The 27,209-nt window shown below is 46.5% G+C and overlaps 1 protein-coding gene across 2 annotated transcripts in view; it reads right to left on the reverse strand.

Annotated features, from left to right (window-relative positions):
* The window catches only part of Uxs1 (UDP-glucuronate decarboxylase 1), a 75,972-nt gene that overhangs the window by 22,256 nt on the left and 26,507 nt on the right, over positions 1 to 27,209 (reverse strand). For both annotated transcript variants that reach the window (XM_028865818.1, XM_028865819.2), the window contains exons 5-9: positions 21,670 to 21,730; positions 15,185 to 15,365; positions 7,776 to 7,880; positions 5,889 to 5,948; positions 3,019 to 3,140 (exon numbers count right to left, since the gene is read on the reverse strand). In XM_028865818.1, coding sequence (XP_028721651.1) covers positions 3,019 to 3,140; positions 5,889 to 5,948; positions 7,776 to 7,880; positions 15,185 to 15,365; positions 21,670 to 21,730 — 529 coding nt within the window. The remainder of the gene's footprint in view (positions 1 to 3,018; positions 3,141 to 5,888; positions 5,949 to 7,775; positions 7,881 to 15,184; positions 15,366 to 21,669; positions 21,731 to 27,209) is intronic.

The following is a 27,209-nucleotide window of genomic DNA, read 5'->3' on the forward strand; positions in this document are numbered from 1 at the left end:
TTCTCTTTCTGCTCTGTTGGTCTGTGGTTTTATGAATGGTGGCCTGTTAGGCAGACTCAGCTCAGAGAGTGGGTGGGCCATGACTTCAGAAGCAGACTCACAGGGGGCTAGGAGTGTAAACGTGCCCTGAGCTCTGACCACAGCCTGAGGGGGAGCCCCCACATTATAAAATCTCCATCCCATAGGCACATAGAAGCAGCAACCTAGTTCCTCCCTGACAAGTTCAAACTATTCATGAAGGATGCTCTGCTCTGTCCTTTGATCTCCACAAAAGATGTGCAGAGAAATAAAACTTTACATTGAACAAATCAAGGTATTTCACTAATTATGAGAATCTTGGAAGAAACTCCTTAAGAAAAGGCAAAGTTTTATTTAATAAAAAAGGTTATTCAGACTTTGATTTATCTTGTTTACATTTTCATTCCTTACATTTGATTTATTTACACACCATGTAGAGCCCTGAAAAAAGACACTTATTAATGAAAAGGGATACATTCTTGTGTGTAAAAAACTATAGCTATTAAAATAACCAAATCTACAATATGCTAATATATATCCAACTTAGACTTTCTAAAAGCATAAATCCTAACAACTGAAATGCTTTTCTCTAAAACTACCAGAAAAGGATGCGTATTTAGAACTCAAAATTGATGGTGACATGTGTGCTAAGCTCCGGCTGGGAAGCAACTGGTACCCAGAGTATCACCACATGGGCTGCTGTCCCGGGTGTCACCAGTGACTGTGCTTATTGCCCTAGAGTTGATGCCCTTGGATTCGGAGCTGTGTCATCTTCTCACTCAGTGATACCTCCTTATCCACAGCAACCTGTCAAGACAGCAGACAGAGCATGCTGTACAGGTAGCCAGCCATAGGCTCAAGCTCCACTTAGGAGCCAGGGAGCAAGTGTGGAGGCCACTCTCTTATCTGAACAGCAGGTAACCCGTACTCACTTCCCGCTTGGTGGAAAGCGGGAAGATTAGACAGATCTGAACAAGGCCAAAGCATGTTACAGGCACTCTAGCCCCAGATCCTGATCCTTTGGGCACTCACTCTAGCTACACAGGGTAAACCCAGGTGCTGTGTCATCTCTAGATGGTGGCACGTCTGACAGGCAGGACACCATGGTACCCAGCAGGGCAGTGGGGTCGGTAATCAGGATCTATGGGTATATTCTCTAAAGTGAGAAGTGAAGACCAGCGAATCCTCAGTCGCAGACAGGAACTGCCTCCATACATACAGCCTGGGCCCTGAAGGAGTGCAGTACCTGTTCCTGAGGACATCTTACCCAGAGGGCAAACCCACACAGGCTCACAGGTACTTGACTCAAGTTGCTGCTTCCTAACATGAAAGCCAGAGCTACAAGATGCTCTCTGTGTCTTGGATGCTCAGTTGCTTTCACAGTGGTGGTGGTTGTCTCGTTTATTTTCCCTCTGGTATCTGTCTCTAGATGGCACTACAAGCAGCCATTTTTCTTCTGTTTATCCTTGCTTTCTGACACCTCTACAACCCACAGAACATCCCGCTATACCCAGAGCAGTCAGGATGAGAGGAAAGGCAGGGTTTTTCTCTTTCCTTAGCACCTACTCAGACCCAGAGGAACAGGTGCCGGGGTGCATCTCTGAGCTGGCTGGAGCCATGGTCCAGGCTCGTGGCTCTCCCTGTGTAGGAGCCCACTATTTACAACACAGGGAATAGGGACAGAAAGCTGGAAGCTCACCTCTTGATTTACATTACATCTATGAGAATCCAGGCCTACCCATGGCAGATAAACAAAGCAGAGCTCTAGAACCTGATACCTGCACAAGTTATCTTAGCATTAAAAAACGGAGGAAGCTGAGTGTTCCAGGCCCATCATAAAGAGGCAGCCTTGGCTTCATGCTGTACTGTCATCCATGTCACAGAATGACTGATAGTCTCCACAAAGTAGACGGGACCAAGGACTCCTCCAGTTTCTACATTCTGGTACCACGTACTCCCATATTGCCTTCCTCTCTTGCCCACTGGCTAGATGTGGTGAACAGCATATCTATACACAGCTGTCCTGAAACTACATTCCCATCGTGTCCTGCTTCTATAAAAAAAACAAGTTCCTGAGGACCAGAGAGCGTTGGCCCAAGCACAGCAGAAATTCAGTGAGAAAATGCATGGAACAGCACAGGACCTCGCCTGGCCATACAACATGCCTTCTGCTGCTCTGCCCAATGCTACAGGGCAAAGCCACAAGCTCATATTAGAGATCAGAGTGCCCAGCCATCTCCAACTCATGTTACGGTAGAGCCAGTGAGGGACCCTTGGCCTCTTGGTCTGTGAGTACGATGAAACACCATGATGGAAGCACCCAGTGGAACCATGAATAATCAAGCAGGTAGGAGAGACAGGGAAACAGAACCTCCGAGAGGTCCATATTAAAGCAACCAGCAATTCCATTCGACACTAAAAGATGACCAGAAGGATGATTTAAAGACTCTACCATGGCTAGGCAGGTGGCTCAGGGGGCGAATTGCATGCTGTACGAGGATGAAGGCCGGAGCCCCAGGGCCAACATAAAAACCAGTTTCCTCCCAACCCACTGCGGGAGGAAACAGGATTCCTGGTGCAAGCTGGCTAGCAAGACCAGGTGATCTGCAAGTTCCTGCTACCTCCACGAAAGTGCACATGCATGTACATGTACATGCACCCACACACAAGAACATAAATACACACACATAATCAATAACTATTAAAAATAAGCCATACCAACTTGGAAGCCTTGGAAAAAGAGGGGGATGTTAGCTGCTGATGGGCAAGGGACACTAGGGAAGCATGCTGTTCCCAGCCCTCTCACAGTACTAGAAACCAGCTCATCTCATTTTGAAAACAAGGAGATGTGTAGAAACGGTTGGTAATGCCATTCATTTGTAACAGTGGACACCAAGCCTTCCCAACACCCACTCGCAGATGTCATCAGCCTTGGGGTTTATCCCGTCCCCAGAGTGCTTCACATGTGTCCAAAGCAGCAGCACGAGTCTGGACCAATACCTGCTTCATGTAGGCATAGCACATGGTCTCTGCGACACGTTTGCCCTCGTCGTAGCAGGCCCGGGGTCCTATGGGATTCACATGGCCCCAGTAGTCCTCACTTTGAGGGTGGACCTCAGGATCTATGAGGAAGCATGAGAAAATGAGACTTCATTTTTGGTCCCTACCCAGATCCCAGTCCATTATAGGAACAATGTCTGCTTACGACGGGCCTAGGTAAACATTTGAAAACAGAGAAGTGCATGAGGTCGGCTCAGTGTGCTGTGCCTCTGTCTCCTCAGTTTCAGGGCGCCTGGTAGCCTCCCTGTCTCAGCGAGTCACGACAGCAATTCACAGGTTAAAGAGCAGAAGGCCAAAGCCCCTTAACTTTGTCTTCCCTCTATCCCTGAAATGATTCTTAATGTTCGCGGAAGACACATGGCTCGGTTTCATAAAGCATGTAGTTAGAATAAAGGAGACACTCATAGAAAGGGTCCAAAACAGCCTTTGTGTAGAGCACACTGGCCTTCTGTCCAACAATTTGAGGCCCACGATGAAGACAATCCTGGGGCCCTGTGCAGGGCAGGTGCTGGGCAACAGCACCCACAGGTAGACAGAACTCCCAATCCTTGCTTTGCTACTGCATATATAAATCAACACTTAAAGATGCATTCAAGGAATAAACTACTAAAAACAACCAAATGGCAAAGTCTTTATTTAACTCAAGTATATTTGTAAAACTGGAACCAATACCTATTTTATCTAGGGCACCAAGACCTTCCTACATATACATGTGCATCCAACTATGCTATAAAATGCTATTAAGTCTCTTCCAAGAAATCTGGACAAAACCATAAGCAACTCTGTGCTGTAAATCCACAGCTGACATATTTTGCACGTGGCTTGACCCCAGACTTGTCAGGAGTAAGAGAGAGGAGAATATATGGGTGGACCCCTGGCACGTGGCTCTGAGTCAGCCAAGCCTTCCTTCAGGAAGCAGCTATGACTCTGCAGTCCCGTACAGTGCAGCGAGGCTTGATTCTGTGAGTGGAAATCCCCCCAGCAAGAGGCAAGGTACACAAGAGAGAAGAGGGCGAAGGCAAAGACTCCCTGAAAAAAGAAAACTAATGACTTATGTTCACAAAGATATGACCGAGATCAGGCTTCTTCCTAGCGTCTGACAAGCCAGACCCCAGAGGAGGTGCTCACACATTTCTGGCACGGGAGGAAGCCAGGCATAGCCCTTCAGTCTTGGCACCATTCTGGGCTGGAATGTTCAGGGCGTCAAGCTTCTCAAAAAGCTCCTTCACAAAGTTACCTCAGGACACCATGGGGGCAGGGCAGGAGCGGCAGGGGTAAAGGGCTGGGGCTGGGACGGTGACTCACTGAAGTACTTTCTTTACAAGCACAAGGTCCCGAGTTCTAGTCCCAGAACCTACTAAAAAAGACAAAAAGGCTGGGCATAGTAGCACCGACTTTGTAATCTCAGCACGGAGGAGGCAGAGAGAGGCAGACTCCCGGGGTCTGTGGCCAGGCACCCCACCTACCGGGTGAGCTCTAGACGAGGTGAACAACACCGAGGAACCAGACTCCCAAGTGGTCGCTGCCCTTCACAAACGCATGTGACCTGCATGCACACGGAATACCTCCATGTGCTCAGGCTCCTATCAGGGAGCATGTGTACGTGAGCATGCACGTAAAGGGTTAGTAAAAACAATTCCCCAAAGCCACTGGGGTGTGGCAGTGAGTGCCGATCGTCTAGGCACAAGTGGAAGCCAGCCTAGGCTAGAGCAAACTGGAGCCCAGCCTGGGCTGCGTTCTGTTTCAAAAGACAAAACAAGGGAAAGCTTTCTGATCCTTGCCCTCCTCACCCCCATTTGTGAGGCTGCCAGGGTAGGCAGACGCTGCACTAGGAGCGCAGGAGGAGAAAGTGCCAGACCACAGGAATCACACCACCCTCATTACTTAAGACTCCCCAAGACAAATATGCAAATAAATGCTGCTGAGGAAGGCAGGGGGCCACTGTGCCTTTTAGACACAATGGGGTGGGGGCTGGGGCACCTATTTTGCCCTTCAATTGCCCAGGACTTCAAAAAAGAGGAGGACATGTTATACTCTCATGGCAGGTACAACCGATTTCTGTAGAATTTTCCTATTGTTATGTTGTTTCTCTACCTGGCAGACTTACTTCAAAGATGGTCTCTTCTCATTTCACACCTTAACACCCTCATTTCCCTTGTCCAGAAGGATAACGTAAAAAGAGAAAAAAAATAGACATATATGTACATAAAATGTCGGGGTCTGGTGTCACGCTGTACCAGGTGAAGGTTCTTCCACACCCTGCAGCCACCTGGCTTTGGACTGGGTAGGAACCAACATGAATTGAAAATGTGCCCCTTCCCCATTCCTGACCTAAGTTCCTGGGCGTGGATGGCTCAGGGGAGACCATGAAGGCGGTGGGTGGGTTAAATGTGACCTGGAGTTTACTGGCACTGTCTACTAAGGTTCTTCCAGAAATCTTTCTGTAATGGGTGAGGTGATGAGCATGTGTCCATCACCAGGCAGCTCTCAGGTCACCCTGCAGGCTCTTCATGGCCAGCCAGCCAGCATTCATTGCTCTCATGGAAGAGTAATGTGCCAGCAAAAGGTGAAAAGTGACTTCATGTTGGTAATCTCTGAGATGTTTTCAGAGCAGAATGGAAAACCTCCACCTCATCATCACTGGACAGCTCACCTGACCCAGGCCTCACAGAGTAGACACCAAAAGAGAGGCTGTGTCAACTGCTTGAGCTTTCTAAATGGAATCCTGGACTTTGATTCCATCTTACCCAGGACAGGATGCAAACAGCCCCATGGGTCAGTGGACATCTTTCAGGGGCCCCATCACTCACCTCCATATACCTCAGATGTGGAGGCCAGGAGCAGACGGGCACCCACGCGCTTTGCCAGTCCTGCAGAAAGTGTACATGTTATCAGAAGAACTGTCAGCTCACAAGGGCAGGCATGTGCGTGCGTGCGTGCATGCGTGAGTGAGTGAGTGAGTGCGTGTGTGCATGCGTGCGACCAATGTAAGCAATGTTTTAGTCCTGCAGGTGCCAGAGCGTCCACCAAATTATTTATCTACTCCTAGTACATCTGCCATGGAACCACAATGAAAAAAAAAATAGCAAGAAGAAAAATGCAAATGGACCCTTTAAAATAGCAGCACTTAAGTTAAAAGTGGGAGCTACAAGCTTGGCCAGATCCAGACTCTGATGAGTAAGTACAATGTGGGTCCAGGAGCTTCTGTGCTCCAAAAATGCTATCTCACACCATTGTTTTTGTTTTTTTAATTGAAAAACAATTTTTATTCATGGAAGATATTCTGATCATGGTTTCCCCTCCCCCAACCCCCCCCAGCTCCTCTCCACCTTTCCATCCACCCAACTCTTTTTCTCTCATATATAAAACAAATAGGCAAATGAAAAAGCAAACAAACCAAATTTTAAAAGGAAAAAGCATAAGAAACACACACAGAAATGATTCACTCAAAAACAAAACCTACACAAACACAAAATTGAAAACCATAATACACAGCCATACAAATACAAAATTGGAAACCATAATACATAAGCAAAAGATCTGTAAGACATAAAATGTCCAACAAGCTGGGCAGTGGTGGTGCACGCCTTTAATCCCAGCACTTGGGAGGCAGAGGCAGGCGGATCTCTGTGTGAGTTCGAGGCCAGCCTGGTCTCCAAAGCGAGTTCCAGGAAAGGTGCAAAGCTACACAGAGAAACCCTATCTCGAAAAACCAAAAAAAAAAAAAAAAAAAAAAAAAAAAAAGCCCAACAAAGCATTATGAGACAACAACAACAACAACAAAAATCTACAAAAAGACCACTGCGTTCATTTTGTGTTGACCATCACTGGGCTTGGGCCAACCCTTAAAGTGTGTTTACTATATCCAGTGAGACTCCATTGGAGAAAAGTAATTTTTCCTTTGCAAGCAGATGCCCACTGGAGATAGCTTCCTGGCTAGGGATGGGAGCTGTGTCTACTGTGTCCTGTCAGTGCTGGGAGCCTGTCTGGCTTGAACCTGTGCAGGTCCTGTGTGTGCTGCCACAGTCTCTGTGAGTTCACATGTCCATCAGTCCTGTAGTGTCTGCAAGACTGTTTCCTCTGCATCGTCTTTTGTGGCTACCCTGTATTATACTAAGTAACCACCCTGGCAGGTTACATAGCAAGATAAGATGCTTCTCATCCCACCTTCCCAAATGGCACATCTACCACCTCTTCTGCATACCCTACCTGGGCAACCACCTGTATTCTGATGCTGTCTTCCAGGCTCCACATACAGGTAGCCACCACAATCCTCAGTCCTGCCCCAAACTGCTTTCCTACACTCAGCACCCACACAAGAACAACTAGACCACCACTAAGTGTGGGGTCAAGCAAACAGGGAGAGTCCTCCACACTTGTCCCAGACTCCCAACATACGGTGGAAAAGTCCATCACCTTCTAACTCTGATGCTTTCCACCCCCATGCTGAGGGTGAAAAGACCTATGCTAAGAATAAATCTTCTATTGGAGTAGTTGTGAAGAAAAAAAGAAACGTGTACTAGCTTTTGCTGACTCAAAATGGAAAAGTTACTAAGTTGCAGGATTTGGTACAATCTAAGTTTGAGCAATCACAGGGGTCTTGGAATACACATTATAGATGGAAGTCTCGCCACTCTGCACGCTAAGGATTGCTTAAACTATTCCCAGAAAAGAAGAAAAAAAGGCAACTTACTGACCCAACATGTTTAGCGTTCCAATTGTATTGGTCTTCAGCGTCTTAATGGGGTTGTACATGTAGTTCGGAGGGGAGGCCGGAGATGCCAGATGGTAAATCTGGTCAACTAGAGGAGGCAAAAGAGAAGTGTATTATTTCTAAGAACAACAACATTGTTTCTAAATCATGAACTAGAGTGTAAAACAGTGCCAGTTTGTCTTATGCTGAAATTCCACTTACTAATATATGGTTCCATATAGATACCAATTACATTCTCAACAACTTCAAACAAAGCAAACGCTAATAATAAGTCACAAAGAAATAGACTTTAGAATAATTCTTTAGTATGTGTATAATTACGGCATTTATTGAAGATGAAAGCAAATCTACACTAAAGAGATGGACGCGGTTTTTATTTTACATAGAGAATCAGATCCCGCTTGAACACTGCTACTGCAGGGCAGAAGCACCTTTAATGCTTTTCGGAACTGATGGAGATTCTGACTTCAGAATCCTCAACGCTGAGAACATCACTTCCTGTAAGTGTGCAGTACCAACAGCAGAGTGGGCTTAGGATAGCTCAGGTTTGCAAACTCTGGCTGTTTCCAAGTCAGCCACCCACATAGTGTTTTTTAAAATCAAACACCATAATACAATACAACCTATACTATTCGATAATTCTATGCTGGGGATAGGAAAACTGTGATGCCTTTGGTAAAAGCAGCACAGTTCATAATGTACAATAGTCTCACACCGGAGCATTGGCTGGCATGCACGGCACTGCACTGCAGGAACTGCATTGTACATGCAGTGCCATGTGCATGCCGTGTGTTCAGATCAAGGCTACATTGAGGCTGCACAATGAACCATGGCCAAGCACTACCAGAAATACCTCGGATTCAGCACAAATTTGCGGTTTCTTTGTTTTTCTTTCTTTTCTGACAGCCTCATGTAGCCCGGGACCTTGAACTTCTCATCCCCTTGCCTCTAACTCCCAAGTGCCTGGATTCCCAGTGTGTACCTTAGCCACAGAAAAGTCCAAGTCAGCCTGGGCTATAGAGCCCTGTCCTAAGAGGGCGGAGCCCAGAGAACTAAGAGGGCGAGTGTATCTTGTGAGCCCACTGCGCTTCCCTGACATCGAACAGAAGCCACGGAGCTGTAAGCTGCCCTCCTTCCCATCACTCCAGCCCAGCCTTCTGGGCTCACCCTGATGCCGTTCTGTATGGGAAACGTCTTGCTGCTCTAGTCAGAAATCACCCCTCTGGGGCTGGCCACTCACGCTGCCAGCCAGTGACTTCAACTGTCAAGTGATCTGTCCAGCAACCAACAAGCTGCTTGGGCACTGTTTTCCCACCGCCACTCAGCAATGACCTCAAACCCCAAATGCAGAGTCCCAAGCCCACTACGGCCACCGGCACCTCTTGAGGGACCTGGACACAGTCGATGGAAAACAAAGAGCCCTCCCCAGGACTTCAGCCCAGGGCCCTGGGAACAGCCCAAGTTAAGAGAGTAGTGAGCTAAGACATAAACTTGTCTTTCCCACTCCCTCCACCGCCAGAGCTACTCTATCTGGTTTGTTTTTCTGCCATGTGACACGTCGGTCCGCCTGATTTTTACATCAGGACCTCTACTTAGGTCCAGGGGTCCAGTGAAGGAGAACCTGAACACTGCATGAAAATCCAGGCTCTACACAGCCCACTTCTCTACAAATGTGTTCCACTTGTAACACTGCCCACAATACCCCTGCTCCTGTCCTAAAAAGGACAACTGCACAGACTGTTGACTTAATTAATCTGCCGAGGATGTATGAAGAGGAAAGGGAAACTTCGGAGTAGGGGCAAACAAGTGCAAATGTGAGCTGCCTCAAGCAATATTAATAGCTGGCTCTGGAATGTAAATAAAGCTACAAGGTTAATAGCACTCAAGAGCCAGAGAAAAAGCCTGAGAACATGTCAGCTGTGAGTTCAAAGCACAGGAAAAATGAGCCTAACACTCAGGCTGGAAGTGGAGAGAGGCTGCCAATGCACCCACCGCATCTACTGCTCTGTGGTGTCTCTGGATGTGGGCTGCCAATGCTGCCGCCTGACCCGTTTGCATTTGCAAGGCTATGAGCTGTGGTCTTCGCTAGGAAAAAGCACCTGGAGGAAAATCCCTGAGAGCCTTCCATCCGATCATCAGGCATGCCTCCCAAAGTCAGGCACTCACCTGAATGCTGGAAGGGTGGGGCAGGAGGGCACTGAGGTTGCCAGGGGAGGGGAAAACTGGCACCAGAAAGGGGCTGCCTGCATGCCCTGCAGATGGAAGACTCCTGAGAGAACCCAGAGCCATTTTCAGAAGGCCCCAGAGAAATCCGGAGTTGTCTTCCTCTAGACACAGATCCTCATGCAGTCAATGTCTCAGGTGGCACTGAGGTTCCTCTGGGATGGGGCCCATGCTATAAACAGCACTGCTACACACCAGTTAAGGACTGCACCATGACACCAAAGACTGGCATCACTAGGTGTCTCTCTGTGAAAGTGTGCATTGAGAGACCTTCTGTAAGACTCTCTTTTCTACATTCCACGTCAAAGACTTGGCAGAAATGCAGTCAGCCCCATTTCCAAAGGATCTACATCCACCAATGAGACCAACTACAGATCACAACTCCCCCCAGGACTGCATCTCCACTGAGCACATGCAGCCTTTCCCTGTCATGATTCCACTCTAGCAACTGCTTCACAGCAACCACACATGATACACTAAGTGCCGGGTAGGTGTGCGGAGCTTCTGTGTGGGACCTGAGCATCTATGGATGCTGTGCCCATGGGGACCTGGGACCATCCTCCACTGTCTTACCTGGGTTTCTATAGCTGTGATAAAACACTATAACCTAAAGCAACTTGGGGTGTGTGTGTGTGGGGGGGTATTTCATCTTACACTTCCACATCATACTTCATCATCGAAGGAAGTCAGGGCAGGAATTCAAGACAGGAAGGAATTCCTCTTCTCAAACCTCTCTAACTGTCTCGAGCTGGCAATGAACCAACGAGCACAGGCACTTCGGGAGGACTGCCTGGATGCGCTCCTAACATGGGGCTCCTCAGAGTAGCCCCAGCCTCAGCCTTGACAGCAGCATTTACAGTGAGAAGCAGGATTCCAGGACATGTACAACTCTGCATTCTCCTCTCAGTTCAATGCAAGAGCGGGACTGGGCCTTGATTCCTCTCACACAGAACTTCATATGAAGGCCGTACATGCCAAAGGCCTGGCTCGGCCTGGGGCTGTGTGGTGATATTTTATCTGTGTGTACCCCAATAAAGCTCATCTGAGGATCAGAGGGAAAAGCCAGCCACTGTATTAAACATAGAGGTCAGGCAATGGTAGCACACACCTCTAATCCTAGCATTTGGGAGGCAGAGATCCATCTGGATCTCTGTGAGTTCAAGGCCACACTGGGAACAGAGCCAGGCATGGTGGCACAAGAGTTTTAATTCCAACACGAGTTAACCATAGAGGTCTGGAGGTCTGTACAGACAGACAAGAAGTGACAGAGCTGGGCAGAAAGAGGAAGTGATGTAGCTGGGAGGAAAGAGGAAGTGAGATGGCAGGGACAGAAAGGCATATAGGCGTGGGTATACAGGAAGTAGAACTCTTTGAAGGCCGAGGAGTCTGTAAGGTGAGATTGCCTGTGGCTTGTCCTATTCCTCTGATCTCTCAGTTTTCACCCCAATATCTGGCTCAAGTTTTTTTATTAATAAAACCATTTAGCAATTTGTCGTACAGGGCTGGGGTGTTTCAGGGCTCTCTTCCTGTGTGTCCACAATGCTTTGCATGAAGGCCTCTGTTGCAAATTAAACAGAAAGGACCTCTGAGATCAACCACTTCCTTCAGCATATATTTATACTTGGGTATAAAATCAAAGTTGAGACATTAATTCATAAATTACAGTAAACTAAAATATTCTCATGAGCACAACAGGCACCTAATGCTTACGTCACCAAGGACCCAAGCCCCTCTGCGAACGCACTTTCCCAAGCCTGCTTTTACCTGGGTGCCCGTGAGAGGCAGCTCAACATCTCTTACTTCCCTTCCCTGGCGTCCTTTCCCATGGCTCCTCCCCGCAATGAAGCGTTTGCTAAGGGGTTGCTATGGCTTGGTGTAATGAGGGTACCTCCCGCTGCCACACGAGCACAGGGAAAGCTGAGCTTGCCAAGCCGACAGCGTTGGTGTTAAGTGCTGCCGATCACTCTGGCCCCTTCTCCCCTGGGCTCCTTCATGGGTACCGCTGCTCTCTGAGCACTGCAGAAGAGCAGCTCTCCATCCACATCTGTGTTTACGCAGATGCTGGAAAACCAAAATGGAAGAACTCCCAGCAAGGGGCAGGCTCTTTGCCTCAGGAGACTGAACAAGAAAGAGTCCTAGGATGACCATTCCAGAGGTCATTCCATAGGATGGCTTTTGCAGCATGTTTCTAACAGCTTCAACACCAACAATCTATCGCCCAACAAAGGGAGTAAGACCACACTCTGTTTATACGTGGACTATCTCACATGGGTGTGTATTTTGCACAGTTGGTGCACGGCCTTTGAGGCAGCCACAGAAGCCTGCTAGTAGTGTCCTGCTGCACTCTGGTCTGAGTTCTAGGAGGCAACTTCAGAACCGCTGCTGCTAGCCCATAGCAAGCATTTCCTCAGCTGACCCAGAGTCACCCACAAGGACGTCCAGGGGAGGGGAGGTCACCTGATCCACTCTGTAAGAACTACAGCCTGTCCCCGGATGAGCCACCACAGGCCAGTTAAACAAGTTAAGCGCTTTAAAAGGACACTGGGTGGGGGTGGGGAGGAACCTGACAAAGAACACCATGGCTGTGTTTGAAACCACTGCAGACCACATAACCCTGTCATCTTGAGATGTCACATGCTGGCCTCCATGTTTCCTCAACCCATTACACAGTTCAAAGTCCATGCTAGCATTGCAGCATCCTGGCTCTTTTCCCTCCCCTCCCTTAAGCTCCTCCAGCACAAAGCTCTACACCACCCCAACTATGAATTCTCCTTAACCCTGCTATTTTAGCTGTGCCCTCTCTGTCTCCCTGCTCTCCCCTCTGCCTGTCTCCCCCTCTCACCCCTTCTCCGTCCCCTGCTTCTCTCATGACCAGGTCCTGTCTGCTGGCCATATTTAGCCTGCTACTTTTTCTGCTCTGGACTCCTTTAGGTGCCTCTGGCTATTCTCTCCCTCATATCTACAATAAAAACCTTCCCCTTCCCCATACCATGGAGCCGTCATGTTGTCAGTTTATACATGAAGGAGATGCAGTATCATTTGTATGACTCCTATTTAGACTGTTGTCCTGAGGGATGAAATTCCAGCAATGGCATTTCTGAAAAAGCACACAGGAGGGCCTTACATACGATTACATAAATGCTGTACAGCCTCAACACACTCCTTCACAGGCAGCAATGCGAAGGCAGAAGCTTGCACATGACCTTCAGTGGTGGTTGGAGTGGTGGCGGGAGCCGGTGTGGCTACAGAAGCCTTGGACTCCAACAACCCAAGCAGGACTCTACTGACTAAAGCAGGCTCCAGTTACCCTGGGGTTTCTGTATGGTTAAGGGAGGTGGAGTGTGACACCATTTAGCTCCTGTGCTACTGTTACATTAACAAGAGCACGATGCCAGGTCCCCAGATGGCAGTTCTCACCAGCACACCGTGGAGGACTTGGGAGGACACTTTCAATGTTATCTCAGGCCCCTGAACTCACTTCCTTTGATAGATGTGACCGATACAATACAACCAAGGGATAAAACACCAGATGTTTACTTCCCCATGGTTCTGGAAACCAGATGTCTGACACAGGTTCCGGCTGTCCATGTACAAAGGCTCCAAGGGCAAACTTCCTTTTCAGGGCTGGGGCTGTACAACGGCACTCAGCCTGGATCTTCACAGGCCCTTCTCCCCGAGTGTCTGTGTCCTTCCTGATTTCCACGTGGGTCTTCAGGGTCCTCTCTCGACCCCACCTTGTAGGCAAGACAGTTCCCGAAGCCTCAATGGGGGTTGGAACTTCCAGAGCAAAGCTGGAATGGCTACCCACTACAGACAGCTTCCACTAAAACTGAAAGCCAAACTGTGATTCTCAATCACCTATGCAAAGACCCCACTGTCCCTAGAAATGCTCACTGACAACTTCTGCAGGTCACAACGTTTGCAGAGCCACCATCCACCCACGATTGCCTCAACCACAATCTTATAAAGTGGCCAGGTTCCATGAAGGCTTTATACATTTAAAACCGAGATCTCATTATTCAAAAGCTGCAATAACAGCATTCTGGCCAGGCAGTGATGATGCATGCCTTTAATCCGGGAGGCAGAGGCAGAGGCAGATAAATCTCTGTGAGTTCTGAGTTTGAGGTCAGCCAAGTCTACAGAGTAAGTTTCTAGACAGTTGGGACTACACAGATACCCTGTTGCAAAACAAAACAAAACAAAACAAAACAAAACCCCCAAAACCCCCCAACAACAGCAGCAACAACAAAACCCACAGCATTTTATACCAAAGATAATTAACTTATAAGAGAAAGAGGTTATTTTTGGCTGACAATTCAAGAGGCTATAATCTAAAATCAGATAGCTTCATGATTTAAGGACCTTTGGAAGAAGCCACATCATGGCACAAGTGTATGATGGAACAACATTTTTATTATCAACCCTGAGGCAGAGAAAGAGAATGGGCTAAGACCCACAATCCTCTTTAAGAGTATACTCATGACAACCTAAGGTAGTCTATATGCCACCTCTCCCAAAGGTCCACAATACTTGCTAATAAAACCACCCAATAAAACCAAAGCTTTATAGATGGATCTTTGGTCCATTTTATAATAGCCAACTTCCTATAAAATACTAAAAGTAACAACGTGTAAGCATCAAGCATCAGCCTTCTCAGAGAGCAGGGATGTTGTCTTAGTTCACTCGGCTCACTATAATGAAATGCCATATGCTGCTGGCATGTAAACAGAAGAAATCCATTTCTACACTGGGGGCTGGGAAGTCAAAGACAGCGGTGTTTGAAGACATGGGGTCTGGGGAGGACTCACTTCTTGGTTTATAAATGGTATATTCTCATTGTGTCTCACTGTGTTAAGGGTGAGGGGGTGCTCTGAACATTTTTAAGGGCACTAATCCCTATAGGAGGGAACCATCCCCATGAGCTGACCATCCTCCAAAGGCCCCACTTCCCAGCACCATTACCCTAGGAATTAGAACCTCAACATGCAACACTTAGACCATAAATGTTGTGCACCCCATAGGCTACATCCACAGACCAAGCTGAAGACTTGGGAAGCCACAGGACAGTGGAGAGGCATTCACCTGGCGATAACCACCCTTCTTCTGGAAACTAGGACTGCACCTTACATAGGATAAAAACATCAAAAAATGCAATGTGATAACAATCACCTTCAATGTAGAGGGGCTCCACCACATCATGGTTAATCAGCTCGAAGTTCTCATGGCCAATCCAGTGTTCCACATTTCTCTTCCTGCCTGTGAAGAAGTTGTCCACCACGGTCACCTCATGGCCATCCATCATAAGTTTGTCAGTGAGATGGGAGCCCACAAAGCCCGCACCTCCAGTGATCTGTATTGGGACACCCCCAGAAAAGACAGTGATGACATGGAGACACAGCTTTGGCGTACAACTCAAAGTCTGGCAGCGAGTAAGGCGCAACCAGGAAAGGCTTCATGGCAGCATCTTGACATACTCCCTCCAGAGCAAAGAAGCCTTAGTACCTGAACATTGCTCAGCTATCTTCAACTATTAGACAATGTTCAAGGAAGAGCACAAAAAAACAGCTACCCAGCTACCCAGCTACTCGGTTCAAACCCCCTCCATCGGCAGAGGTGCACAATACAAAAACGTGTATTACAACAGATGAAATATTGACTACTCCAACAGACGACCTTTCCATATCTTCAGGGTCCACACCCATTGATTCAAGGGATCTGGACTGGAACTGTAGTGTGGTCTATGATGGCATCGTTCCCTGAATGATATGACATCACACATAATTGAGTGTAATTTACATTATATGAGGTACAGCCGTCTACAGATAATTTAAAGCGCAGAAGGGGAGGTGCATGTTCTATGCAAATACCAACCCAGGCTACATAAAAAGGCACCCTCAGGTGCCGGGCGGTGGTGGCGCACGCCTTTAATCCCAGCACTCGGGAGGCAGAGCCAGGCGGATCGCTGTGAGTTCGAGGCCAGCCTGGGCTACCAAGTGAGCTCCAGGAAAGGCGCAAAGCTACACAGAGAAACCCTGTCTCGAAAAGCCAAAAAAAAAAAAAAAAAAAAAGGCACCCTCAGATTCTGTTACCCACGAGGCCCTGGAAGCCATCCTTATGGGTACTGAAGGATGATGGTTCACAGTTCTAAAACCACTACTGTCAATGTTTAGAATCACTTTAGAAAAGTGTCAGCAAAGCGCAGAGGGCTTGGCTAACTACCAAAAAAGTATATATTTCAGTTATACTTAGAAAAGATGTCATGCAGAGTTGGGCGGTGCTGGCGCACGCCTTTAATCCCAGCACCCAGGGAGGCAGAGGCAGGCGGATCTCTGTGAGTTCGAGGCCAGCCTGGGCTACAAAGTGAGTTCCAGGAAAGGCGCAAAGCTACACAGAGAAACCCTGTCTCGAAAAACCAAAAAACAAAACAAAACAAAACAACAACAACAAAAAAGCTGTCATGCATAACTAGCATTGTCCCAATCAGTTCTAAGAACAAGTGAGAAGCATGGACGTTCCAGAGGAAAGCCATAAGTAATGCTCCACTGCCTGGTTACATCTGAGTGGAAACAGAAACACGAGGGCTGCAGCTCTCCAGAGCCAAGGAGGCAGCGAAGGGACCAGAGCATTGGAGGGCAAGAGGCAACATCTTTCCTAAATCCTAACTAATCACCACAGATGTGCCATGCTAATTATGTTTAAAAGTATTCTGAAAATGAAAAGAATTCGCTCAAATTGAATGTGACCATGGGGTGTGGGGTGAGGAAAAGATGGCTTCCTTCCAAGCAGAGAACGGAAGATGGGAATGCAACGCACCAGCTCAGGAGGCAGATAGGGATGGCAGCCACTATCTTGTCCTGTTCTTTCTCCACTTGGGACTAGGTTAACTGATGTTTCTAATGCCCCTACAATACTAGTACTGGGTAGGGTGAGGCAGAATTAAAAGTGCCCACCTTCAAGTGTTTTATTATAGCAGTATACTTATATTCTACCTATATGGAATACAATATCTATAATAAAATTATTTTCTGGGAAAATATCTGATCCAAATGTGACACTCTCTAGTTCTTGACTCAGGGGATGAGAGCTCATTTCATTTAATCTCTCCTTTCTGGGGGTTCTGGGGGTTGAATCCAGACCTCACAGATGCTAAACAAATGTTCTTTCCCAGAGCTGTGCACATCCAGATCCCTGGCCATCTTCTGTTTGCTGTTTTTCTTTTCACTTTTGAGACAGGGTTTTGCTAAGATGCCTGAACTCACTGTGTGTGTGTAGTCCAGAGAAGCCTTGATTTAGTGATTTCTTCCTTCTGAGTAGCTAGGGCTGCAGGCCAGAGGTACCACCAGTTCCAGCAAATTTTCATCGGCTTCACCCAGTTACACTTCTCAAGAGGTCCATGATTACAAATTAAAAACTTTCACTGTTTTGACTGACACTCCACCTATCCCTGCGCAAATGCTTCTGAGGTGAGTTCCTCCGTGGTGCCTCTAGTGTATCTGTAGCCAGAAGACCTGCAGACGTCCAAAAGAGCAGAAATGCAGCTGGCTAACTACACATGCCTGCTTCTAACATTCCCACACCTTCAGCAGGCAACTCCTGGAGGCATCTTGTGCAACAGGGACTAAGGTACACTAGATTCCTTTTGTTTCCTTTTTAAGCAATTCCTTTCTAGAGAAAATAATGGAGGGTTTTCATAACGTACCTAGGTAGTTATACTGTTCTAATTGTAAATTTTATCCCATCAGACAACTATTTCACATGGAAACAACCCCAGGAAGACCAACGGTGAACCCACACATGGCACAGCTCTGAACTTACCAGCTCATGTCAACACCCATGACATTTCTTGCTCTTCTGGATACTAATGGATAGCTCAAATAGTCTTGTTTAAGGTGAGCGTTTAATTTATGCTGCCCCTCAAATCGACAAAAATAAATTTCCAGACAAACCTCCGTGTCTAAGGCTTCGACCACTATGCAAAAGGCCTTAGGTTTTAGCCACAATATGCCAGACTCAGGTATCAAACGATGCTGAAATGTCCTTAACCTACGAGATGGCAGATGAACCAGAAATTCTAAGCGCATTTGTGGCAGTAAGGTATAAAGAGAAAGAAAACCTGCCAGAAAGCCTTGGCAAGACCATGATAGGTATCTACCTACCAGTGTGCCTATGCTTTGAGTCCATCCAAGTCCCCTTGTCAGAAAGTCACTTCCTGAGGCAACAGGGATGGGAGGTGGAGCCTAAGGTCATTAGGGTCTGCCCTCCTGGGCGCAGGAGCGCCATCACTGTGGGAGTGGGGTCCTTATAAAAGCAAAGGCTCCGCCTCTGTCTTCCCCTGCCCTCTACTCCTGTCGATGGGTGACATGTTAACAGAGTCAGATGCAGGACCCTAGTCTCCAGAACCACGGGCCACGACATTTCTCATCATCAGAAACTATTGACTCTGCACCGTGGAAATTACGGCAACACAAATACGAGTGCAGACCTTCAGCTCTGTGGTCAGTCGGACACACGGCAACACGGACTAGAACAGACTCTGCTACCGGCACCCTGAAGACAACCAGAACCGCAGAAAGACAGCCATGATCCTATCAAGAGTAATGCAGCCTAATGTGAAGACAGCAAGATGGTCCAAAGTGAGCTGCGGATTTAACAGTCTCTACCAGAACCTGGGGAAATCTGACAAGCTGATCCTAAAGTTTTTAAGGAATTTCAAAGGGACCCAGAATAGTCAAACTATCTTGGAGAAACACACACACACACACACACACACACACACACACACACACACACATATGCAAGCATGCACACGTGAACAAACAAACACACACACACACACACACACATACACAGATGGGGAGCAGTCACAAAGTATATGACATGCCGCTTAACTTCAAAACCTACTATAAAACCATAATAATCAACACTGATCTATAAGTCAGTGGACACAACAGTCCAGATATAAATAATCATATTCAGATGATTTTCCACTTCCAGCAAATATACCAGGACAGACTTTAAAGGACAAATGAGGCAAAAGAATGAAGATCCTTCCCCTAACACTATATTCAGAAATTAACTACAAATAAAATTGTCAGGTCCAAAAGAAACTCAGGACAAATGGCTAACTGTAGCTCCTAGCAGCACACCAAAGTGTTTGCTGGACTCCAGGCTCACTCGGTACCTGTGGCTCTTCTCAGCTCTTCTCACCCCACCCCTACCCTAAACTTCTCCAGCTCATGGGCCCTCGCTTCTCATTCCTACATAACCCTGCCATTCTGGCCATGTGCCCTCTTGATCCTTTTAGCCCCCCACTTTATTCTTCCTCTCTTGTTCTGCCCCCCATCTCTCCTCTCATGGCCTGGTTCAGTCTACTGGCCCTGTCCAGTCTACTACCTTCTCTCCCTGTTCTGGACTCTTCCAGATGCCCTCTGGCTGCTCTCTCCCTCATCCACAATAAAAACCTTCCCCTCAACCGTACCGTGGAACAGTCATGTTCTCACATTTGATAATAATACAGACCTAAATTTAAGTTCCAATCTAGAAAACTCTTAGAAAAGGACAAGTCTTTGTGACTTTAGACTGGACAATAACTTCTGAACTGTACCATTGAAACACAAACATCAAAAGTTAAAAAAAAATAAGCAAAAATAGACCACCAGAAGTAGAAGTGATAAGGATACACACACACACACACACACACACACACACACACACACACACACTGATAAGGATACACACACACACGCACACGCACACATACATACTTTTATGTGCATCTCATTATGATAGTTTAGCAGAAGTCTAAGTTTTATTGGTGTGCTGATTTCCACCTGCTGGCTAATGCCCCAACTCCTTTATCTGGGGAAGACAAACACTTGCCAGACACTGCCTGGAGGACAGATGCCCTCTCTCTTCCCTTGTGTCCAGCTATCTGAACAAAAGTCATATTGTGTGTCTGTTGGCTGAGAAAGGCACACTTTTATTGCTACCTGTCAAGTCTGTATGCCTTTACGCTGCTTGCAATTTTTTTTGTGTGTGTGTGCATTTATTGCTATCTTTAAAACATGGACCAGCAAAACATCTGTTCCTGCTATTTCTGCTCCTTTAAACAGGCTTAACTGTGAGAAAATTTCCTTTTGGTGGTCAGGGGACACAGGGACCACCGTTGGGTGACCACACTGTCACCTGACCTATTAAGGAGGGTGCTGGACTTCTCCAAAGCATTAGCTTGAGTCACAGCCCATGTAAAAAGAGGAGTTCTCCCATCTCTCCAAGTGCATGCTGATTTGATGGTTAGAATGTTCACAAAATGGGAAAACAACATGCAAACAAAAATGTGGTAATAACCTGCAAAAATATACAAAAATCTCTATTATGATCCAGTAATAAGAAGGAAAGTCACCTTTAAAAAAATATCCAAAGATACAAAAATGGTTAATAAGCTCATGAATAGTCCCAGTTCATCATGGATGAACCTTGGAAACATGCTAAGTAAAAGGAGCCATCACATACAAACAAATGTGGCATCACCCTATCTGTTATGATGAAGCTGAGTGGTAGACTTATATAGATTGAGAGGTAAGCAGTTGCCTAGGGTTACCATATGGTGGCTCTGAGGCATCATGACTATGGTAAACTGGATTTGGTGAGGGCTGTACTATTCTGGGATTACAAAGGAAAGTAACCCAACGAATTACACTTTAAACAGTGAATTGCATGTTATGTGTATGGTGCCTCAAAAAAGATGTAACTAAAAAAAGTACAACAGTAAAATCTTTTTGTGGTGTCCCACAAAATCATAAGATATGGTTTCTCTCCTGGAGAGCTCGCATTAATATTAAACAAGGAGACTCTTAGTCAGGGAAGCCCCCAGAGTAGCCACCACTGTGATCCAAAAACCAGAGGTTAAAAGCTCCATGTATGGAGCTTCAAGGATTTCCATATAGACTGTATCCTTCAACTCAGAACCCTTTGGTTAGTTTTAGTAATTCTTTTTTAAAGGATTCTTTGGGCTTTATAAATACAAACATGTCATCTCTGACTACAGACAGTTTAATTCTGGCTTTTTCAATGTAGATTTCCTTTATCTCTGAGTACAAAGAAAGAAGCCACACACCTACACAACATCACCTATGTTCACAGCAACATGATTCACAGCAGCTTCAGAGTAGAACCTGCTCATGTCCATCAACTGAGAAATGGACAAACAAGATATGGCACATATGTATAAAAGAGAACATTGTTCACTCATGAAAAGGAAGGTGGTGGGACAACACTGGAAACATTACTCTAAGTCAAAGAAGCCAGACACAAGAAGGCACAGTGCATCATTTCATCACATGAGGCACTCGAATTGGGCAAAGTCCTGGGGATATAGAGCAGCTTTAGTGGATGCTGGGAGCCAGAAAAGAAAAGTGGCTGCTAATGGTACAAGGTTCCTTGTCTGTATGTGATGCCATTAAAACAATGCAAACAAAATATAAAACATCAAATGGGATATAAATATACATATACATTATATATATATTTATACCCAAAATTTATATTTTTATATAAAAATATAAAAATGAGGAGGTAGAATTTAATAGTGCAGAAATCTCAACATACAGCAAATTTCTTAATAATATAAATGTGAATCTGGTGTGCAAACTTACCAAAATCCTTTTCCGGTCCTTTTCTGATAAAAACTTTACTGGTGGGTATTTCTGGGTGAAACTATAATACGAAGAGATTAAAAGGGAAAGTCAGTCCAATGTGGTTCCCAGTCACTCCTCAGGCTCTGCATAGATGGTATAGGGAGCACTCTCAGAACCCTGTGGACAAAGCCTGGCTTGGCAATCCATGCAGGAAACAGCAGCACTCCACCGAGGTGTGTGCCAGCCCTACAGGTTTTACGACAAACAGCTCTGAACCTTTTTCGGTACTGATAAAGGAATGCCTGGCTTAAAGTATATATACATGTATATCTTTTTGTTGAAGTAAACCATCTCAGGTGAGTATTTTTTTTTCCATCTGCTCTCAGAGCATGGCTGTCATCGATCCTTTCTCCTCCAGAGGAGAACAGAGGGGACATTGGCTAGTTCCGGTTTGAGACACTCCTTGATATCCCTGTTTGGCTCCAGCTGGAGACTCAGGCTGAGTTAAGGTTAAGGAAGCTGCTGGCAGCAGCAGCAGAGGAGAAGCACTTCCTGTACTCAGCCAGGTAAGATCGTGTACTAGACGTGGTAGTGCCTGCCACACACATTAATCCTCAGCCTGGGGGGCAGAGGCAGGAGGATCAACAGTTCCAGGCCAGTCTGAACAACACAGTGAGACTCTGCCTTCCCCCACAACTGTAGTAAAAAAGAGCTGAGGATGTAACAGTGATAAAACACGGAAGGACCTTGGCTTCAATCCTCAGTACACACACACACACACACACACACACACACACACACACACACACACACACACACTGGCAGTTCTGTGGGGGTACTGCATCAGATAAAGTACAAGAGCAATGTGAAGTCACAGGTCCATGGGGAAGACTGATTCTCAAGACAGCAAAGACACAGAATAAAAGCTCTAGAAGTTTCTGCCAGACTCCCTGGCAGCACTCTAGATAAATCCGTGTGCTGCAGCTTTGCAGTTCCTGTTGTAACAGGAGAGGAGTGAGGATGTCTGCAACCTCCCCATCCCCAGCACGCACAGAGCTGGTACACAGAGCATGTGTTAATGGTCACTGAACTGAACAGAACACCACACTCATGATACAGGGGCTGTTCCCTGAGAACAGGCAGTCAGGCTGAAGTGGAGCAGAGACCTTTCCTTTGCAGAATTTCCCTAGAAAGAGCTTTCCTGTTCTCAAAATGACAAGCTTCCTTGCACACTGTAAGCACAGGCAGACAGAAGCACAATTGAAGGCGTGTGTGCGCATTCGCGCGGCAACCCTGGGCTCTCAGCTCTGTGGCCTCCAAGCAAGCTGCCGGGCAGCAGTGTGCAGCTCAGCACTTCCTGCTTCCCCCAGGGCCCACGGTGGCCATCCCAGTCACAGACTGTCTTCGCTATATGCTGCTTAGAGCCAGCAAATGTGGAATGCTCCGTGCTGTGGACAGCAGACAGAGGTCTCTGGCTATGTTGGAAGACCTGGAAAAGCTGGAAAGATGCCCTACTTGCCAAATGATTTTCTACTATACCATCTCTTTCATTGAGGCATGTGAGGGATGGTGTGTAAAGTCAGCTGGTCCAGACATACCGCTCCAGCTTCTTAGTTGGGTCCCAGGTCACTTTCTTTTCCCATACTACAGGCTGAGAGGTAGTGATGAAAGAAGCCACCAGCTAGCAGCAACAGAGAGCAGAGACATGACCTCTACTAGGCCAGGAAAAATGTAGAAAGAACTGGACATGGTGGTGCTTCCTTCCCTCCCTGCGGCTTCCTCTTCAAGACTCTCTCTATTCTGTTGTTGTTTTCGAATAGAGCTGGGTATCAAACTGAGGACTGCTAAGATCTTAGTCAAGCTCTCTGTACTGCTAACTACAGTGCCGACCCGGGAGTTTAACTCTCTGTGTCTCAGGGGAGTGAGCTGGCAGGTACACACTGGAAAAAACAAAGGGGTAGAGGAGAGACATGGCTCAGAGAGGACCAATGTATGAGACTGCCAGGCGAATCCCAGGAGCGAGCGTATCCATCAGCCACAGAACAAACCAATCCAAGTTATTAGCTCTGGACGCAGTGTCACCCCTCAGCATTCTCGAGGGTTAGCTCTAAGACATCAGAGGATTCTAATAGGGGAGGATGCTCAAGTCTCTTATACAGAGCGCACGCGCGCGCATACACACACACACACACACACACACACACACACACACACACACACACACACCAGTATGCTTTTGAGACTAGGAATTAGAGCAATATCAGACAGGCAGATATGGAAGGGTCACAAATGGATAACAAAGATGTCAAACTTCCAGCTTCTTCCTGAAACTCATGACCTGAGACAAAGGCCTGAAGACCTGGTGGGATCCGCACCTCCCACAGCCCCCACCCCTCCCAGTAGGATCCCCCTGAAGTAGATCTCCCTGCTGCAACTGTGTGCTGCACTCAAGATTCCCCCTGCCTTTAAAGCCTTTCATCGGAAGAGTGAACAAACCTGGTCCGGACCTGACAGTAACGCATTGAATCCTCTCATGTGGCATCCAACACCAACCCAAGATTACATCAAGTCACTATGCTGTAGTTTGGGGAGTAACCAAAACTTCAGCTCATGCTCACTACAGAGGCAATGTCCTCCCAAATATTTTCTAACTATAGTTGGCTGAAAGTGATGTGGAAGGCCATCTGAGGATATGGAAGGCCAACTATAGCCTCTTAGCAAACTTGGTGTGTTATTTATCCCAGGAAGAAAATGGTAAGTAGTTTTCTCAGGGAGTATACTTTAGAACTAAAGCTGATGGTGTGAATCCCTGCTATCAAAGTGACACATAGCACCTCACCAGAAAACAACTAGGACCCAGTTATCACTTTATCAATTATTTAAAGTCATTCTAGACTTTAGCCTTGGGTTTTTAGGACACTCAGAAGACCAGGAAGCACCTCATTAGGACTCTACTAAGTCACCACTGGGTTAAGAATGCAGCATAGGAGCAGAGTGCTTACTGTGCATGCAGAGGCCCTGGGTTCTAAACCCCACACCACACTAAAGGAAAATCAAATCATCATCATTACTCAGTATAGTCAAAGAACATTGAGAGAAATGGAAATGAATCAAAGCAACACATGCAACAGGCTTTTTGAGTTCAACCAACTGTGGATGAGAAATGTTTTCAGTGTATGGAGTAAGTGGACACTTTCTCCTTGTCATTACTTCCTACTTGCAAAGCAAATCATTAGAGATGATGCGTAGGTTATGTCACCTTATGTAAGGAAGATCTGAGGATTTACTTTTCTGTGGAAGGTACCAGAACCACACCAAACACCAAGAATGACTGCAAAATCGGTATTAACAAATGGGAACCAATGTGCAGGCTCAGGACAACATGAGCTACAGTGAGACTGTCTGCAGAGAGGAGGGGAGAGAATGGGAGCTATGTGGGGAGAGAATGGGGGAGGGGAGGGGAGGGGAGGGGAGGGGAGGAGAGGGGGAGGGGAGGGGAAGGACTCATATAACTCCTGCTCAGGCTTGTACAGAACACTGTCCTCACGTATTTCCCTATACATAATTGTCAACCACCTCCTTTCTTGTAGACCACTTTGTACAAAGTAACAAACACATAAAAAAAACAAAACAAAAAGCACATTATTTCCAGAAGCATTCCTATCTTGTCAAGAGGAGGCTTCAGTTGAGAAAGTGAAAGCAGGGATCCAGTGAATTCCAGCACAAAGCCTCCTGAGTCACACCTGAGATGGTTTCAGGGAAGGACGCACTCCAGCTCTTCCCCCAGGCCTCACTCACCAAGGAAAGCCGGGCTGTTTTAGCAAGAAATCAATATGGAGACCCAGAGGCCAAGCCCTGCCTCTTTCTTAAGGCAGTTCTGTTTCAGATTGACAAAACTGCATTTGTGGAAATGCTCCCATGTCTCCTCTAGTTTAAAAGCACAAAGAACATCACAAAGATGTCAATGGGAGCCACACTACCGCTGCCTTCTGAGGGATTCTGTTTGCAAACCCTTGCCTCGGGGAAGCTGCCTGCCTCCCTGAGTTTTCTGTAAGTTAACCAGTGAGTCTGTTTAAAGAAATGAAACCCTGTAATGGGTTGTTTCTTCCCATGAACAATTTATTTGTTAAAAAACCTTAATTAAAATATTAAAATATCCTAAATTGCCAGGCGGTGGTGGTGCATGCCTTTAATCCCAGCACTCAGGAGGCAGAGCTAGGTGGATCTCTGTGAGTTCAAGGCCAGCCTGGGCTACAGAGTGAGATCTAGAAAAGGCACCAAAACTAAACAGAGAAACCCTGTCTCAACAACAACAACAAAAACAAACAAAAATTTCTAAATTATGCAGTCTTACTGGAAAAGGAGTTTCTGGCTTCTAGCCAATGAAAATATAAACAGCAACAGAATTTCTGCACAAATTGTGGTAAGGAGATTTTTAAACCACAAATAACGCTGTATTAATTGGCTGAGGACAGGGCCTTCCTCTGTACTTCCTCTGCCTCTGCTTCGTTCCGCTCTGTGTTCTTCAGGGAACTTGCTGACAATGACCTCTCCTTCACTGAGAGTTGGAGGTAAGAGTCTGCCTGACTGCTCAGCTCAAGATGAGAGGAAAATGAGTGAACATGCTTGCTGGCTCCTTCTCCATTCCTATGCCCATTAGTCATTCAGACATTTTAAAATCAAAGAGGAATGACTCTCCATTTCCTCCTCCTTGCTCTGGACTTGATAAGGGGTTTACAGAATGCTAACACTAATAACTAAAACATCCCAGGAAAGAAAAGCTTTGTATTAGTTTTTCTTTTTTAAATTTCTGAGGATTCAAACATTACTTTTTTATGATGTATTTTAGTTTTTACACAAAATTAGTACATGTGTATTAGTGTGTGGATATATGTATATTAGAGTGCGTTTCTCTATAAGAGCCAGAAGAGGGCATTGGATCTCTTGGAACTGGAGGTACAGGTGGTTGTGAGCAGCCCAACTGGGTGCTGGGAACTGAACCTGGGTCCTCTTCAAAAGTAGCACGTGACCTTAAGTGCTGAGCCATCGCTCTAGGCCCTCAACTGTTATTCTTGCCACAAAACTGTCACCTAACACAGAAGGAGTAAGTCCTAGTGCCTGAGATGTGACTGACTTAGAATTGCAAGTGATAAAGAGAAACTGCTTGTACGACAGACTTGTGCACTCAGGGGAGATACCCCCAAGTCAACGTGATAAGAACATTTGCTGGAGCCCGATCCACTTGGAAGCCTCCGCCGTTCAATTTTTCCCTCCCAGCCACTTGACCAGAACTAAGTTCTGACAATCTGAGCAACTTTGTGGCAAGGGCAGACGGATGACTGAGCAGACAGACCACAGGCTCCACACAGCACTTTATTTTATGCCCTCCGGATGACTCTCCTGTTCTGAACCTTTCCATGAGACCACCCTGCACAAGTGCAAGCAGGGAAGGATTAGCCTCAATCTATATGCACTAAGAATTTAGGAATTCACATAGCTTGGATAAGGGAAACCTCAATACACCTATAGTTTTCTTCCAGTGTTTTATGGAGATACTA

The sequence above is a fragment of the Peromyscus leucopus genome, chromosome 16_21, assembly GCF_004664715.2.
Source record: "Peromyscus leucopus breed LL Stock chromosome 16_21, UCI_PerLeu_2.1, whole genome shotgun sequence".
NCBI classification, from domain to species: domain Eukaryota; kingdom Metazoa; phylum Chordata; class Mammalia; order Rodentia; family Cricetidae; genus Peromyscus; species Peromyscus leucopus.